The sequence below is a fragment of the Lepidochelys olivacea genome (assembly GCF_965140295.1).
Source record: "Lepidochelys olivacea isolate rLepOli2 genome assembly, chromosome: 3".
NCBI lineage: Eukaryota > Metazoa > Chordata > Testudines > Cheloniidae > Lepidochelys > Lepidochelys olivacea.
The window spans coordinates 73,857,288-73,876,352 of NC_140413.1; the positions used below are offsets into that span (position 1 = coordinate 73,857,288).

The window sequence follows — 19,065 nt, forward strand, 5'->3', positions numbered from 1 at the left end:
CCCTAGATTTGTAGCACCCAAGGGCATGTCTTCGTTGCAGAATTAACTCGGGTGTTGCCCCTAACCCAGCTCCCCTACACACACAAAACCCTCCAGCCTAGTGTATTTGTGTTCTATGTCTGGGCTAGCTGGCCTGCCCTGGGGTATAGGCTAAAGCCCCTGTGCTGAATTCACTCAGGTTGGTAACCCACCCCCTTTATAGAGAGGAGACAGACTAAACAACTCAAGTGTGACTAGCCCTGCAGTGCCTTCTCATTATTACCCCCAAGTGCCCAAAGGACAGAAGTTTTCCCACAAATCAATGGGAAGAATCATGGAGCAGCTCAACTTGCTGCAGCACAAGAAGCCTGGGATGTGCCCCCCTGAAGTCCTAGTGATATACATAGGTGAGTGCAGCACCTTTGGGGACCATAACTCTGAGATGGATTTATAGTGTGGCTGCTCACACCCGGGCTCGGCTAACCCAGGTGCTTAGTCCCTGATGCCAATCACCAAGGTTAACTCTGCAGTGAAGACATACCCCAAATATCTTTAAGCCATTGTTGGGGGAAGACCCTCACCTGACCACTCCAAGCCTCAAGGAATTCAGCCAGAATCTGGGCTTAGAATTCAGAAAAGCCACTGGAAATCAGCTGCTGTAAGTGTTCCCCCGTAACTCTCAGTCTGAGGAGGGTGAAGATGGAGTTGCTCCCTTCTCCCCAGCCTGGGAGAGATGGGCAAATGAAGAGCCATGGGGGTGCACTGGTGAGGTTGGGGAAGCAGAATCGATGGGTGAAAGGGAGCGGTGGCTGGAGAGGTTGGATAAGTGTGGGCAGGGGGGAGAACTGATGGGGAGTTGGAGACAAGACCTCCTGAAGCAGGGACCAAAATCAGCTTCATAAATTTGGGTATGTTGGTAATGCTAATTCACACAGTCTGTCTCTGGAGGAGGCGGAGATCAAAAGATAAAATGAAAACATAATATAATCTTTTTTAAATCCCATGACTTTGGGGCCAGTCTGATGAATTTCAGGGTCTGAGTGATTTTTTTAACCTTTGGGGTTGGCAGTACTGCTTACTACTTGAGAACACAATCTTCATTTATTTAAAAAAACAAAACAAAACAAAAACCACAAAGACAAAGCAAGAATTTAGTCAACCATTTTTCCAGGAAGGGTAACAGTCTTGGAGTAGTAAGCTCTAGCTAGCAATCCAGATGGCCATAAAAGGTTGTTAGTATGAGGAATAGTACTGACCTCAACAGATACCAAATGTGTAACCCAAACGATGGACCAGATTGTGCCCTGTGGGTTTCTGCGCACAGAGGACCTCTGCATGCTGATCTCTCTTTTCCAGCTCAAGAGGCAGGGTCAGCCAGCTCTATTTATGGACATAGAGATAAGGTTGCTTGGATGACCTTTATGCATTCCTACACTTCCAAAGGTTGGGGTTTCTTTAAGTTTGATCTTAACTCTTGAATTTCTGGGCTTTCTAATGATGGAGGTTTTGTTTGCTTTATTTTTTTTTTTAAATCACAACAGCCTTGTTTCTTATTTTAATCCTTAAATTACTGATCGGCAGTCTCAGCCTTACTGACTTTTTTTCCCCTGAGAATGTGTATTATTGAAGTGACAAGCTGCGTGAGGGAATATCTTTTATTGGACCAGCTTCTGTTGGGGAAAGACACAAGCTCTCGAGCTACCCAGAGCTCTTCTTCAGTTGCCCACCACTTCCTATTAGAAGACTCTTTTTTTTTTTTTTTCAGTTGCTTATAACTTTGCCAAAATCTAACCACTGGGGCTGAAATTTCCCACGCTGAGTACCTGCCTCAGGCTGATGTGGGGGGAAATATTTCAGACAAAATGGTTCAGCACTTCTGAGAATGAGGCTACCACCAAAAATACAATGATTTATCTGTGTTAAAAAAAATTCTGGTGATTTTTTTTTTTTTTTTTTTTTTTTGGAAAAGCTCTTGTGCCCCGATGCTTTGGATCATGGACTTGAAATTTGCCAGGGGTTGGCCTTTGTGCCTTTTGCCATGCCTGTGAAAATCCATACAAATTTGGCCAAGTAATAAGCCTTTGAAAAGCAGCAGTGCACACAGGCTCAGTAGAGACTTAGGAAATTAGCTAAAATCTCCAAAGATTCCATGCACAGTGAGCATGCTTGAACCTTCCACAGCTCCTATTGTTGACTTGACTGCACATGTGCCATCCCCACAAAGCAAGTGAGCATGCTGCAACCCAGGGCTATGGGATGAGCACTGTCCCTGTAATGGCTGCTCCAGGCTCTGCACCAGAATTGACATCAGGGAGCCTGTCTCTCCCGGACTCTTAGCAACTCTTTCTGCTGATGCCTAGGCAGCACAGAGAAAGAAGCCATCTACTTCAAATTCAGAGAGAACAAAAGGCTGACTCAGAGAAGACAACCTTGTGCATACTCATTGTGATGCAGTCTTCAGTTACACAATCACATACTGTGTTTTCCACAGGACCCCTGGCTTATTCAGTGCAGTGGATGGACCTGCTCTGGGGATGAATCAGGGTTGTGTCGTGAAGGAGGCTGTTGTCTGTGGGTCCCCTGTCTTGTTTGTTCCAGAGGTGGGAAGGCATGTACCTATTGCACACACTGGGAGGCATGGGTTGAAAGATGTGCAGTGAATGAGGCAGGGGATTGCAGAAAGAGAGGGGCTGCTCTCATGACTATGGCAGCTGACTGCTTCGCTGGAGAACTAGATTATATCTCTGGCTCTGCCACGGAGGCCCAAATCCTCCAAGGTATTTCGGCATCTAATTCCCACTGAAATGTTTTGAGTGCTTGACTTTGCAGCCTTAGTAATGTTCTTTAAACATGATTAGTTGGTTGTAACTGAAGAGGGTGATCAGGTCCCTTTAAGGGCTCAGGGCCAGCCAATCCTGTTCCATGACATGGCCCCTTTAAGGGAATAGGTGTTTAAGAGAGCAGCAGACCAAGCTGGAGGATGGTGCTCTGTGTAAAGCAGGGAGCTAACTCCTGAACAGGATAAAATCTAGCAGTTAGTTTCTTTTTTTTTTTTGGTCGTGTCTTCGTACTGCTTCCCACCACATCAGGCCCATGTGATTTCTGGATCGTTGCACTCCACCACAGGTCACTAAAAGAGCAATTGCGCTCAAGCAACTGCATTGCAGCCAGATGCTTCTCGCTTTGAGGAACTCTGCCACAATCCCAGGCAATAAGGCCAGCGATGTAGTCCCACTTGAGCATCACGTCTCTAGACTGGTCAATTCCAACGTGGACTTGATTCAGGCAGTGCCATATAGTCCAGGGCTGATCGGCACTGGGTGTCAGTGCTTGACTGAGGGGAGCCAGAGAGCACAGGCTACAGAGTCATTCTCGACTCCTGTTTGCCATAGCTGAACCCTAGTCTGTTTGGGTGACAATATTGGAGGTTTAAAGGTGACAAGAAAACTTCATCGTGCCTTCAGCTAACTCAACATTTGTATTATATCACATAGCGGACGGATCTGTGCATTGCCTTGAGTGCTTGACTCTACTAGCAACTTCCTGGCATATAGCAGGAGAAGTAATATTTAAGGCATCCTGTAAGATAGCAGCAGGCGGTGTTAAGTACATGGTCTACCTTCTTTGAGTGAGGAGATTGTGCCCTCACCGCACAGATGTATTCAGCAAAGGAGTAGCCAGTGCTGTTGCTCACAGAGTGGCTGGATCTACACCCCACTTTGATGTAACCAGCTTGCTGAGAATGTTTCATATCCTAACCTTGGCTTTAGCTGTCTCAACAAAGGCTCTAAAGAAGAGTGTGTGGTCGAGAGTCACACCAAACTATATGGGATTTATGGAATGAGTAAATTTTATCCCAAGCTAGCTGATGTTGAGTTCACATTTGGCCTCTCAGTTTTTGAGACGGAGAGCACTGACTGGCATCTTATCTGTATTTGCATGCAGTTGGTTGGCTACATAGTACTTGCCTAGGATGTTAAATGCATTCACCAGAGTACTCTCTAATGTGCCAAACTGCTTGTGTTGTGTGTTGATGGACAGATCATTTGCATAAATAAAGTACCTAGTGCCAGGGTAGCTTGGCTGGTCATTGTATAGCTGTTGAATAATGTAGGTGCTAAGACACTACCTTGAGGGAGGCTGTTCTTCTGTCATCTCCATCAGCTCTGTTTGAAACCAAAGTTCACAAAGAATCTTCTGTTCTCCAGTATGGTCTGTATTATCTAGATCTCCATCTGAAACAAAAGTTTTGTGAAGTCCGGGGTCTACATTACCGTGAGTGCATTATGAAGGAGCCCACAATGATTGACTCTATCATAGGCAGCTGTGAGTTAAACACTGCTCCTGCAATCAATCTCCTTTTATATCCATCTCTCATATGTTTTTGGGAAGTTCAGAAGCTGTCCAGTGTATGACCTACCCAGGTGAAAGCCAGGCTGTTTGTTGATAAGAAGAGGTTCAATAACTGGAGTAGTCACTCAAATAATTTTAAAATATCACACATGAGTGAGTTAGGGCAAAAGTTTTTTTGGGTCAGATGGTTCCTTTCCTCATAAGGGCCACTATCTCAGCTTTTTGCCAAATTTTTGGTATCTTGACAGGTATTGAACACACTCAAGAGCTACTTCCATATGTGGGGGCTGAAATTTTTGATCTGCTCACTTTGAATGTCATCTAGGTCTGTTGATTTCCCTGTTTTCATCTTGGCCTGTTTCTAGGGCACTGATGCCAGTGTCTAATTTCTCCATGGAGAGGGGCACTGTAGGACCGAGATTGCTTGAGGTACCAAGAGGTTTTTGCCAAAGTGATGACCATTTGGTAGTGATCCACTTAACCTTCCCATTGAGTAGCATTTGATGGGCAATCTGATCAGCCAAGATGTTGAAATATCCACCTTTTTTGTATTGCTGGGGAGTCTACATATCATCAACCACACTCTTTTACTCTTATGGGTCATATCCATGGATTCTCTTAAGTTCTGCCAGCATTTAAAGCATTCAGCTGTTAACTGACTCCAGGGGAGAGAAAAGGAGCTCTGTGAAACAGGGCTGGAACTTGGTTACTGGTTTGTTAGGAAAGTTGGCTTGACCTATAGCACAGCACCAAGAAGGAAAATTATGGAATTTCTTCACTGGAGGGAAGCAGCATGCAGCCCCACAAAGGAGTGCTGTGGAATCTCTTAATTGGGGAAAGGTTTGGACCTGGGGAGCCAGAGGAGGCTATTTTTATATGGACTTAATAAATTGGACCCCAGGAAGGGGACTATTACTTTAACTACTTCAGGATGCAAACAAGTTATGGGGGGAACTAAAAGGGAACTGAGGATGGCACACCTGCAATGCCACAAAAAGGAGTGCTCCAAGGATGGCAATCTGCCACAGTAACTCTGTGTGTGTGTGTGTGTGTGTGCACATGTGTATTAAAATTCTGCCTCCTGCCTCAGTCCATATTTAGGTATAACTGCCAAACTTTTCAAAAGGGGAAATAATTTAAAGGATTTACATTAGCTATCCAGTCACTTTGCTAAGGAACAAAGTGATGAGGAGCTAAGTGGCCCTGTGATACATTTGTATTCTGTTTTGAATATACATCTGGTATATTCTATCAATTACCCACTAGATGGCACAAAACTGCTGCTGTCCAAGTGGTAAACAATGCAAAAATATGTTTTCTTCTTCCATTAAGTAACTGCAATGTTGCAAACCTGATACTGACAAGAAAACTTCATACAAACTTGCAGATGTGCAAATCAACATAGCTCTGACTTCAACAAAGCTACACAGATTTACACCAGTGGAGGATATAACCGGTCACTTTAATTTACTACAAACTGGCATCTTTGACTATTCAGTTATGTATGTAGAAATGTATTAACCCTCAGATGAATTGCCCAGATTTACACATTAGCAAAGTTGTGCTTAGAAACTAGGCTAATAGGTGTGTGACAGGGTGAACTCACCCCACACTGGAGGGAGAAGGGTTAACGCATCACAGTGAGTAGAGGAAGCCACGCCCCCACCTCCCCAATGGGTACACTCCAAGTGTAGCAGCAGTATAAGAGGGAGCAGCCCGGCTCAGTCTGGGCTGACCACCGGAGAGGTAGGATGCTCCTTGCTGGTTCCTGCCTAGGAACCACTGGAGCCTCGGATCATGGAAGCCAGAGGCGCCGAGACCCACACGGACACCCAGCTACCTGTGGACACCCCAGGGAAGTCCAAGCTACAGGAAATTGCACCAGCCAAAGAACCCAGAGACCCCCAAAGATGCACAGATCACAGACTGGAGTGGCAAGGTAGGAAGTAGCCCGGGGAGGACAAGCCATTGTCCCGCGGCCGGTCAGCGTGTTGTGGACGAATCCCCACTGACTCAGTGGTGGACTCACTTGCCACTGCAAGGGCTCTGGGCTGGGACCCAGTGGAGCAGGGAAGGCCCGGGTCCCCCTACCTGGCCGACCCCTCGGGTGTGGCCAATACCTCCCCCCAGCCCCCCCCCCCCCCCCAAGCGGCTGCTTGACCATACAGCCCTGCTCAGAGGGCAACTTTGACTCTGGCCGTTAGGCCGTACAGCCCCACCCAGAGGATGACTTTATTGCTCTGTCTGCTAGGCCATACAGCTGTGCCCAGAAGGTGACCCTATTAGCTCTGGCTGCTAGGCCATACAGCCCCATCCGGAGTGTGACTTTATGGATTCTAGCCACTGGGCCATACAGCCATGCCCGGAGGGGTATCTCCATTGATGCTGGCAGCTAGGTCATACAGCCATGCCCAGAAAGTGACCCTATTGGTTCCAACTGCTAGGCCATACAGCTCCTCCTGGAGTGTGACTTTATGGACTCTGGTTGCTAGGCCATACAGCCCATAGGTGTATCTCTATCAACTCGGGCTGCTAGACCTGGCTGCCGGTGAACCCAGTGGATCATTAATGACTCTGGACGCTATCCCTTACTGCCCTGTAGATGCAGGGTATCTTTATTGACTCTGGCCACTAGGCCTTACTGCCCAGCAAACCCCGGGATACCCATATGGACTCTGACCATATGGACTAGGCCTTACTGCCCAGCAGAGAGGGCTATCCACCAGATGTGGGTCACGTGACCCTATTGCCATGTGGAGCAAGGAGATTCCATAGACTGGCCAGTAGGCCTTAAAGCCCTGTGGATCAGGGCATCTCTATGGACTCCTGCCCTTAGGTCTCACGGCCAGCTTGAAGACTGAGGGCAGCTTGAAGGATGGGGTGAACTCACCCTGCACTGGATGGCAGTCTCCCCCACCCCATCACAGGATGCTAAAGAAAATCCTAAATTAGAGCCTGATTCTGCCACCCATACTCACATTGAATAGGACCATATTGCTTGAGTAGTCCCACTGACTTCAAAAGAACTATTTCCTGAGTCTGGAGCTACTCAGCATAAGTTAGATTTGGCCCACTAACTTTGGGACCATTGACCTTTTACGGTAGGTTTGGTGGAAATATATAGTTGTGATACTGTTCTTTGTGCCTAGCTAATTGATTTTGTATTACTGAAAATAGAGTGAAGTCACTTTGTACAGTGGTGCAAAACAGTGGTCAATGGTGGAAATTCAACAATGACACCAGGCTGATCGCAAGCCCAAAGAAATACTGTTAAAACTGAAAAATAAATAAATCTGCAACGGTGAGCCTCAGAGCCCAGGTCAGCTGATTCAGGTGCATGATACAGGGTTAAAAATAGCAGTGTAGATGTTCCTTCTTGGGCTCTGAAATTCAGCGAGAGGGGTGAGTCTCAGAGCCCAAGTTTGGGGTTTGTCAGGCAATGTGGCGAGTTGTTTGGCAGAACCCAGATTGAAATTCAGAAGTTCACTGAACAAATCATTGTGATATAAATGTAGCATTAATAGCCATATTATAGCTATAACTGCTCTGCGCTGTTCCTACCCTGTTTGTCTCTTGCTCAGGGATGGGCAGGAAGGAAGTTGCTGGTGCCCTTAAAAGGATGCAGGTTACTTTTCTCCTTGCTGACCAGAGAGGCTAATCAGGTGCAAGTTGGAAGGATGGAACAAAGACCCTGCTCCTCCCTTCAGCTCTTTCCGCCCACTTGTTTGCAGTGAGGAGCATCCAGCAAACAGAGACTGGTGCTCCACACTGAATATAAGATCTAGACCAAGCCAGGTCTAGGTAAGGGATTTGCTCCCTTTTATTACCATGCTCAGGTGAGTAAGACAAAGACATAGTGTAGTCCTTCATGAACAGCCACAGAACAGCATTGGCATTGTTCTCATCAATGATCTGGCCCAGAGCACAACTCAGACTGTACTTTGACCAGCCAGCCAATGTAATTCTAGCATACCTTAAATGTAGTAGGGAACCTGCAACATCATACTGAACGTGAGGAAGAAATACACACACTTGCCACTGACACAGCATCCCTATTTCAGAGATTGCTTTACATATAGAGTGAGGCTAATGCATCCAGAAACCCAATCTATGTTACCTGATCTGTTTTCAGTTAAACCAGATTGTGTCATTGGTACAAACTCGTGTAGTACTATTGGAGAACCTCAAGCAGGTACCATCACAATCTCTTTCATGTTGTGATGGGGCATTGGACCCACACTGGCCTCCAAGAGATTAATAGGGAGGCTGCACAGAAAGCAACCAATAGAAGAGGGGCTACAAGGAACAACCAATTGGGGCCTGGCAGGCCCATATAAGAAGAGCTGCAGGGCACAGCATGGTCAGTGACTTCCTAGAGCTTAAGGAGGGAGAACTGGGTGCCTGGCAGGCAGAAAGAAGCTAGCATCCTGGACAGAGCAGTGATGCTAGCAGGGACTGGGGGAACTAAAGGGAGCTCCTGGCTGGCTGCTGGGATTTGCAGACTGAGACCATGAGGCAAGGGTAAAGAGGGTGCTGAGGCTGCAGGGAAGTGACCAGACAATTGGCTACAGTTGCCAATGGAGAAGTAGCAGGAAAGTTGGACTGCAGCACTTTCCCCACCTCCCACATCTCCCGGAATGGGAAGCACGGATTGTGACATGTCTGGAGTGCTGTGTCATAAAGAGGATGCCGTGATCCTTGGAGTCATGTGGGTCCAGGAGCAGAAGTGACAGCGGATGGTGCACAATCGGGAGGGTGTATTGACCTTTGGAACTAATCCCCAAGACAGCCATCAGGAGGCACCAGTGTGGTGAGTGGAACCTGTTGCACTTGCCAAGGTAGCACTCAGAACGTGGCATTCATTAGCTTGTTCAATTCCAATCTTCTAAAGTATGGATCCTGAAATTAATATTCAGAGAAAAAATAACCTAGGAAGTCACCCTTTCCATTGACTTTTGTCTATAGTCTAAAGATTTCAAATACTGGTGTTACTAAGGTCTGTCTACCTCCTGGTGAGCAATGTTATATAGGTTATTTTCAAACACTATGGGATACACAGGATTTGGGTCAGGGAATGGAGAGATATCATCACTGATAGGAGTGGAAATTCTAATATAGTTCTACCTTGGCAGCACATTTCCAGTGTCAGTCTGGAAGGGCAATTCATGCATTTTATCAGGTAATTGGGAAACCGTTCAAACAGCATCTGCTCTTTGCCACTCATATTTTTATGTAGTGGAATGGCAATTTTGCTATTGGACAAAGTCGTATTGAACAACTGAGGATGACTCCTTTTAGCAATCTCTCTTTTATGAGATGGTGTTGTGGTAAGGAGAATTATCTGTACAGTGTTGTAAAAATGCAGATAAAATAGAACTTCCTTCATAACACGCTTGGTGGTGGCTAGGATATTACTGGCTAACTGATGGAAGAAAAGAAAACCTCTTCTAAATATTAGTGAATGGTAATATAGGATATGGGAAGGAGTGGTAATGGAAAAATAAACTCGCCAAGTATGAAAATAGTAAGACAGACTGAAAACAAATTATCTCATTTAGCTGGCTCCCATTTATTGATTAAAATTATCTTCACAAGCAGTAAAACCAAAGCATTCATGTAATTCATTTGGCTATCAAATATTAAACATGTAAACAGAGTTCCAGAAACGGTGAGCCCGGCAAGCTTGAAAGGCAATTGGGTAAAGCATAAAAAAAGACTGTGTTTATGCTGACAATTTTATGGAATAGTATTAACCACAAGGGCAACAAAAGTTTATTGCATTCAAATGCAATAGTACAATGTAATTATGGAAAGGAAATATTGACTGATTCATGTAACAAACTTATTATGTTTGGAATTTAATATTAACAAGAAAGATTTGTTTCCAGAATGGATATTCTGGAAAAATCTGAAGACAAAGTCCCACCGCTTGTGTTACTACCACATGACCTTTTAAACTGTATTGTACAGGAGTGTCCCAAAGGCTACGTCTACCCTGCAGTTGGAGGTGTGATTGCAGCCCAGGTAGATTTATTCATGCTAGTTTAATCTAAGAAGCACACCTAAAAATAGCAGTGAAGACATGGTGGCACAGGCTTCAGCCTGGGCTGTCCACGCTCTCCCAGAACTGTGGGTACACACTCACAATCCTGCCACGTCTTCACTGCTATTTTGAGCCACGCGAGCCAGATTAAAGCTTGCATGCATGCCTAGGCAGCCAGCAATCACACCTTGAATTGCAGTGTAAATATATCCTAGGTGATAAGTGAATGCAGTGAAAGAACATGACTCTCTCTGCATTTTCTCCTTTCAAACTCTCGTGCATTTTCAATATGGTTAATAGTTGGTCAGATTAGAGATGTAAAGCAGTGACGGCTGGAGATGTTGATCTTTATAAACCATTCTAGTCCATTAAGATGGCTGTCAGAGAACCCAAAGGAAGGTGAGTGTCTTGTCTTATAATGGACAAGAAATAAATATGAATTTACAGTTTTTCACACAAAAAAGGGCTATTCACCATCCTGTTATCACAAACTGCTTTTTAATTATTTCAGTAATCAAAATATATTTTGGCTAGAGCATTTCCTCTGTTCCAGAGTAGACACACAAATCGGTGCCTTTAGTTTTCTACTATTACACTTAATATAAAAGGCCTTTTCATCCTTTACAAATTCAGACCTTACTGAGTAGAGAGATGGGAAAAGTGGGCTATTAGATATGGTTAAATGCGTTGTAGTCTGCTTTCATACAACGTTGTATGAACGTTGTACAATGTTGTAGTCTGCTTTCATAGTGTTGGTACTTTTTGCCTCAGTGTCATGAATAGGCGGTGATAACCATCACTTTTGGTTGTCTCATGGAACCCACCTGCTACCCTCAACCCACTACAGCTAAGTCATGTCCACTTAATCGGGATTTCCACTTACAAATCACAAACACAAAGGTGTGTGCCACTTTCTTTTCATGGCATGCAAGATGTCACAAAATCTTACCATTGTGACAGCTTTCCTTTGAAATCTAATGCCTTGGCATCCCTAAATATGACTTGACAGATGGCCTGGCAAAGAAATTGCATGATGGTTGGGCTCTGTGTAATCAGGGTCCAGAGGAATCAATGTGCATTGGGGTTCCTGTCTCAGTGGAGCCCCTGACTGCTGGAGGAATGGGGCAGGGGAGCAGAAGAGAGGGAACAACCCACACACACACACTAATCAAGCCAGGGCCAGGAAAGGGGGCATCATGAGTAGAGGGCCCCGCCTTCACGCTGTGGCAAGAGCCAATGGCCCAGATCAGGGAGCTTGGCCAGCCCTGCAGCACAGGAGCCCTTGAGGGGGTCAGTGTGCAAGTTGGGCTCACTCTCCAACCCCTCCCTCACCCAACCGCCCCCCACCCAGGGGCAGGACCTGAACTCCCTCCCCAATGCCTCCCACCCATGGGGGCAGGATCTGTGCACCTCCACACGCTGTGGCCTCCCACCCACCCCTCAGGCAGGGAAGTTGGGAGGCCCCCCAATTGCCATAGTGCAGAGGGTCCCAAAATCTTTTTATCCAGCATCATGTGTAGTCCCAGCATGATGAGCACCATCTGACACTTTGCCACATGCTATTGTTTATAATTTAACGGAAATGGGGGTGGGGTGCAGACTAGAAAGGTGTGAGAGCAGGCATGAAGCCGGGGCATAGCTCAGGGATTAGCCCAGTTCATAGCGCAGACTCCACGAGTGTTCCAGCCCTGGAGCACCCACAGGGAAAAAAATAGTAGGTGCTCAGCACCCAAAGGCCACCCACTGATCAGCTGCTCCCCCTCCCCCCAGTGCCTCTCGCCTGCCACCAATCAGCTTTTGGGCGGTGGAAGGGAGGTGCTGGGGGGGGAGAAGTGGGGGCAGGAAGAGGCGAAGCGAGGAAAGGTGCACTTGGGGGGGAGGGGCAGAGCGGGGGCGGGAAGAGGTGGGGCAATGGTGGGGCATTGTGGGAAGCAGTGGAGTGGGGTAGGGCCTCAGGGCGGAGCGGGGGTGAAAGCTGAAAGCAGGCACCAGTGGCCCAGTCTCAAATAAGGCGAGAAAGCAAAAGGCACAAAGGAAGGGCCAGTGGGATATTGGCAGGTGCTAACTCATGCCAAGGTCCCTAGGCTTCAGCCGAACACTGACCAATGCATAGCTGGACACCAGTCTGGCTCCCCTATGTTAGTACTGTTAAAAGTGGTGTTATGTTTGTAAGAATGTGTTTAGTCTTTATGAAATGCTTGTAGGATGTTGCAAGTTTTAATCTCACTTATTACATCTGTACCCCATGTTATAAGGTTATATTAAGTATTTGCATTGTAATCCTCTGTAATTGTGTAAGTCCTCAAACAGGAAAGGTGCATCAATTAATGTAAAATGCTGGCTTCCTACAGAAGGCATTAGGTCCTACCCACCAAGAAGGCCCTACTGAAACCAAATGAATCATTGTGAAATATCAAAGAACAAAGACTTTGTTGCTTGCTCCCCACAAACACACACACCCACCCACGAAGGGGAAACATGCAGGTGGACTCGTTCCATGAACTTGAACTATGGAAGAAGGGGAAAAAGTCCTTGACAAGAGGGACCTGCATGTTTATGCTGCTTGGACTTTGTGAGGGCAAGATAGACCGGAGTACCCAAGGGGACTGTCTGTGACTCCATGTTAAGACTGCTGTAGTGCCTGAGGAGTTCACATCTGATACTTGGTTGGTGAAATCTAAGTATGGAACTCTCTACCAATTTGGGGTCCGTGTCCTGCTTCTTTACAGTCTGCCTGAGGTTGGTACCCACACTCCTGAGCTACTCTTGACAGCCAGATCCTCAAAAGTGCTTAACTCCTATTGAAATGAATGGGAGTTAGGCACCTAAATACCTCTAAGTAGCTGGCCAAAGTAGTCGGTGCAATGTCTATACCACCAAGCAATTCTGAACTAGAGGGGTAGGGCTTGTCAAAATCTTTTGAAAGAATAGATTTTTTTTTTCCGATTGAAAATTTGCCTTTTTTTCTAAAATAATAAAAAACTGTGCGTTGTTTCTTTTTTTCACTCTAAAACATTCCTGTGCTTTTTTATTTATTGAAATCCAGATTTTCCGCACATGAGAAAAGTTTGATAAACGTCATCCAAGCATATCATCATTGCTTCCATAAGGATTTTTTTGGAGGGAAAAATAGGAAATAATTAAAAGGGTCAGATTCACACACTTCATAACTAAAACAACCACCAATGGCTTTGTGAAAATAGGCATTTATTTTTCATCCAGCTTTACATGTCACCTTCCCTGATGCTACTGTCCTGTGTCACTGACAAACAGCACAGCAAGAACTCCTCCTGCCAGCAGTGTGTATACAAGCAAGAAGAGTACACTAATAGTATCAATTAGCACCTGATCACTACCTCTTGCTCATGATCTCCTATGCTGAGAAACGTGAATCTTTGCAATGAGACAGCTGAACAGAAGGGATTCACTCTTCTTCCTACACTGACCCTGGCTGAGTTTTCATAGAATCATAGAATATCAGGGTTGGAAGGGACCTCAGGAGGTCATCTGGTCCAACCCCCTGCTCAAAGCAGGACCAATCCCCAATTAAATCATCCCAGCCAGGGCTCTGTCAAGCCTGACCTTAAAAACTTCTAAGGAAGGAGATTCTACCGCCTCCCAAGGTAACGCATTCCAGTGTTTCACCACCCTCCTAGTGAAAAAGTTTTTCCAAATATCCAACCTAAACCTCCCCCACTGCAACTTGAGACCATTACTCCTTGTCCTGTCCTCTTCTACCACTGAGAATACTCTAGAACCATCCTCTCTGGAACCACCTCTCAGGTAGTTGAAAGCAGCTATCAAATCCCCCCTCATTCTTCTCTTCTGCAGACTAAACAATCCCAGGTCCCTAGCCTCTCTTCTTAAGTCATGTGTTCCAGACCCCTAATCATTTTTGTTGCCCTTCGCTGGACTCTCTCCAATTTATCCACATCCTTCTTGTAGTGTGGGGCCCAAAACTGGACACAGTACTCCAGATGAGGCCTCACCAATGTCAAATAGAGGGGGACGATCACGTCCCTCGATCTGCTCGCTATGCCCCTACTTATACATCCCAAAATGCCATTGGCCTTCTTGGCAACAAGGGCACACTGCTGACTCATATCCAGGTTCTCGTCCACTGTCACCCCTAGGTCCTTTTCCGCAGAACTGCTGCCTAGCCATTCGGTCCCTAGTCTGTAGCTGTGCATTGGGTTCTTCCGTCCTAAGTGCAGGACCCTGCACTTATCCTTATGGAACCTCATCAGATTTCTTTTGGCCCAATCCTCCAATTTGTCTAGGTCCCTCTGTATCCTATCCCTGCCCTCCAGCGTATCTACCACTCCTCCCAGTTTAGTATCATCTGCAAATTTGCTGAGAGTGCAATCCACACCATCCTCCAGATCATTTATGAAGATATTGAACAAAACCGGCCCCAGGACCGACCCCTGGGGCACTCCACTTGACACCGGCTGCCAACTAGACATGGAGCCATTGATCACTATCCGTTGAGCCCGACAATCTAGCCAACTTTCTACCCACCTTATAGTGCATTCATCCAGCCCACACTTCTTTAACTTGCTGACAAGAATACTGTGGGAGACCGTGTCAAAAGCTTTGCTGAAGTCAAGAAACAATATATCCACTGCTTTCCCTTCATCCACAGAACCAGTAATCTCATCATAGAAGGCGATTAGATTAGTCAGGCATGACCTTCCCTTGGTGAATCCATGCTGACTGTTCCTGATCACTTTCCTCTCATGTAAGTGCTTCAGGATTGATTCTTTGAGGACCTGCTCCATGATTTTTCCAGGGACTGAGGTGAGGCTGACTGGCCTGTAGTTCCCAGGATCCTCCTTCTTCCCTTTTTTAAAGATTGGCACTACATTAGCCTTTTTCCAGTCATCTGGGACTTCCCCCGTTCGCCACGAGTTTTCAAAGATAATGGCCAATGGCTCTGCAATCGCAGCCGCCAATTCCTTTAGCACTCTCGGATGCAACTCGTCCGGCCCCATGGACTTTTCTAAAGTTCTAAAGCTTTTCTAAATAGTCCCTAACCACCTCTTTCTCCACAGAGGGCTGGCCATCTATTCCCCATGTTGTGATGCCCGGCGCAGCAGTCTGGGAGCTGACCTTGTTCGTGAAGACAGAGGCAAAAAAGCATTGAGTACATTAGCTTTTTCCACATCCTCTGTCACTAGGTTGCCTCCCTCATTCAGTAAGGGGCCCACACTTTCCTTGGCTTTCTTCTTGTTGCCAACAAACCTGAAGAAACCCTTCTTGTTACTCTTGACATCACTCGCTAGCTGCAGCTCCAGGTGCGATTTGGCCCTCCTGATTTCATTCCTACATGCCCGAGCAATATTTTTATACTCTTCCCTGATCATATGTCCAACCTTCCACTTCTTGTAAGCTTCTTTTTTATGTTTAAGATCCGCTAGGATTTCACCGTTAAGCCAAGCTGGTCGCCTGCCATATTTACTATTCTTTCGACACATCGGGATGGTTTGTCCCTGTAACCTCAACAGGGATTCCTTCCTTGAAATACAGCCAGCTCTCCTGGACTCCTTTCCCCTTCATGTTAGTCCCCCAGGGGATCCTACCCATCTGTTCCCTTAGGGAGTCGAAGTCTGCTTTCCTGAAGTCCAGGGTCCGTATCCTGCTGCTTACCTTTCTGACCCTTTAATTACCATTTTTGACAGCTGAATCTGATTTTCATATTTATCTTTCAGACTGGTTGCTGATTTCTGTGTCAGGAAGCTCACAGTTTGTCAGAGGTCCTAACAAATGCATCCGTCTCAACTACGGTGAGATTGACACTGCTGCAATCGATGCAGCAGGGATCAATTTAGCCGGTCTAGTGAAGCCAGTACTCCAGCTCTCAGAGAAAAGTAAGGTAAGTTGACCAGAGAGCGTCTCCCATCAACTCAGTGCAGTGAAGACACCCCGGTACATCCACCTAAGCTACGTCGAATCCAGCTACGTTATTCATGTACCTGGAGTAGCATAACTTAGGTCGACTTACCCTGGTAGTCGAGACAAGCCCAAAGGAATACCAATGAACAGAAATAAAAGTAAAACTAGAGTCACAAATAGGAGAATAATGGCAATTCACTGCATCTTTTTATTATTATAGTAAGAAATTCAGTAGCTAGTATAGGAAAGTAGGCATTTATTAGACCACTTAGGACATGTTACACTGGCTTAAAACTGGTGAATCACAGATGATAAGCCCAGTGTCTCTTATCAAATTTTAAAATCTTGGAGTGAAATTTTTTCCATTACAAGGAAAGTCCAGATTTTACTATACCACAGTTCCATAGGAGGAGGTCCCATTTTTCCAATAATGTGCAATACCAAGTCTTGCTGCTAATAATAAAAAAGAAATTAATGTATCTTTCTGTTTAAAATGTAGATCCTTTATTGGAGCAATAAGTAAGCAGATCAGGGGATCTTTAGGAAGCCAGCATTTTGTCATAAGATGAGCTATTTAATAATTTAATCTAATTCCTGGTCTAAACCACAAATGCATAAACAAGATACGTGCCAAAAACATTTTTAAATATATAGGTAAATAAACAATAGTGAAATTGGTCATTTCTGCCAACTATCAGCATAGCCATTTTTAGCATAGAAAAAAACAATATGAAGAATTAAAATGCAGCTCCGAAAGGATTTGAAATACAAAGCAGATGCCTAAAATGAGTGCACACAAAATGTGACTACACATGAAGTGAAATCCACAAAATGGATAACTACCTGTGCAATGGGATGTTTGCATACACAATTACCAGGATCACAAGCTGGGAATCTGGAGTCTTCAACAGTGACTCCGGTTTAAAACACTCACACACAAAAAACCTTTCTGGAGATTCAGGTTTATTGTGGCGGGGTGGGGGTGGAGGCTAGTTAACAAAACTGAGACATTCTTGGTTCTATTCTTTCCATCACAAAATCAATAAAGAAATCAACAAACAGGGTATGTCTTATGTTTCCTTACAGCACCACGTCCTGGCTTCCAGTCAGCAAAACCCGTCTCAAGTTCTCTTCCCCCTTCCCCGCCACCCCCAACTCTCCCAGTGGAACTAATCCAGCCTCTCTCTATTGTGTGAAGCCTAGCTAAGACAGGGTGACCAGATGGCCTGATTTCATGGTGACAGTCATGATATTCAGGACTTTGTCTCATATAGACACCTACTGCCCCCTCACTCCCCTCCCAATTTTTCACAGTTGCTATCTGTCACCCTAAGCTAGGATCATAAGGACCTAATTGGCAGCCAGGTGGGAATGTCATGCTGAGCTGACTATGAATTTCTACTGGAACTCCTTCAAAGGGTACCACTGAAGCAGGGGCTCCAGGGACCACTGAAAGACACATGTATCCCACATCAGCACCTATGTGCCCAGTCTCTTCTTACACACAATTTAGACATGGTTTTCTGAAAGCATGGCCCTTCACTAGGTTATACTTTCTTTGTTACTGGGAATTTACAATTATTAAAATCACTGGAGTGCACCCATATTGCAACAGGAATGCTATATAGGAGGGGTTCTCAAACTGGGATTCCTGACCTGTCAGGAGGTTGTGAGGTTATTACGTTGGGGTCATGAATACATGCCTTCCAGCTAGCTAGTAAGTCTGCTGGGAAAAGAGATATTAACAAACATACAAATATCACTTTAAATATAAAAATGTGTTTTATAAGAGGAAGTCACACTCAGAGGGGTCGCCAGTACAAAAAGTTTGAGAAGCACTGCTATATAGCAAAATGAATATAACAAAAACATTCAAGAATAAAAATAGCAATTATAGCATTTAAGGTGTGCTCACTAGCTAACCCCAAAATGCAAAAATATTACAAGCATGCACAATTGAATACTAGTTACACTTCTGAGTTCTTTGCTGCATGGAGATCAGACTGCCTGTTTTGTATGACATTAAATATCATGTGGAATTTTTCATAAGAGATGGTGTTCCCTATATCTCCTTGGCATGGATTTTCCCCTCCCTGCCAAATGCAGCTGTGTTTTGTGCCATTTGAGTATTGTCCTTCACTGCAGTACTGTCTGCATTTCAGTTTTACTCTCTCTGTCTAGGTGAAAAGAGCTTTAGCTTTATTTTATGCAATAAAGCACACTATAAAATGTAAAATATATCATTGTGTGTTTTGTTTCTTCAACCGACAAAAAGATAAAACAATAATGCTCCTACATTCTGACTATAATTTTACTCCATAAATAAGGTCTATATGTGATTATAGGACAATAAAAACTATCCAAAAGCAGTAAGAGTAAAATTTCAGTGCTTTGTACTGTCAGGATGATAACCCTGATATTCCATCTAGTTCTGTGCACTATAGAAATATAATGGTGGTGCTCGTTTTTTGGTCTAAAGTGTGGTGTTGTGAAATCAGCTAGTTTATTGTGAGTCTCACAATATTTGGTGTTTTTCTTAAAGCCTCCATTATAGACTCGTGATTATTTGAAACTCTCACTTCTTTTTGTATAAAAAAGCATATTTCTAGCCCTCCTGGAAGCAGAGAAAAGCTTGAATGTGTGACCCCTCAAAGCTAAATATAAAGAATAAAGAGAGAAATAAAAAGAATCCAAAGTATATTATACAAAAAACCCTAGACTCATCATGTTTGGGGCCTAACTAGGACTGCCAATTTTGGTTGGCTATATTCCTGGAGTTATCACATGACAAACTT

The 19,065-nt window shown here is 45.0% G+C and overlaps 1 protein-coding gene across 1 annotated transcript; it reads left to right on the forward strand.

Annotated features, from left to right (window-relative positions):
• Nucleotides 1-6,030: 6,030 nt before the first annotated feature.
• LOC311519097 (uncharacterized protein) lies at nucleotides 6,031-18,455 on the forward strand. Its single transcript, XM_084625313.1, has 3 exons — nucleotides 6,031-6,271; nucleotides 16,087-16,250; nucleotides 17,357-18,455. Exons 1-3 carry the CDS (start codon nucleotides 6,130-6,132, stop codon nucleotides 17,441-17,443), a joined length of 393 nt encoding a protein of 130 aa, XP_084481439.1. The 5' UTR covers nucleotides 6,031-6,129; the 3' UTR covers nucleotides 17,444-18,455.
• Nucleotides 18,456-19,065: the final 610 nt, after the last annotated feature.

Coding starts and splice junctions, on each gene's coding strand:
- LOC311519097 (XM_084625313.1), top strand. CDS start 6,130: ATGGAAGCCAGAGGCGCCGAGACCCACACGGACACCCAGCTACCTGTG. Junction 6,272..16,086: donor TCACAGACTGGAGTGGCAAG/GTAGGAAGTAGC, acceptor TTTATCTTTCAG/ACTGGTTGCTGATTTCTGTG. Junction 16,251..17,356: donor AGCTCTCAGAGAAAAGTAAG/GTAAGTTGACCA, acceptor GTTTCCTTACAG/CACCACGTCCTGGCTTCCAG.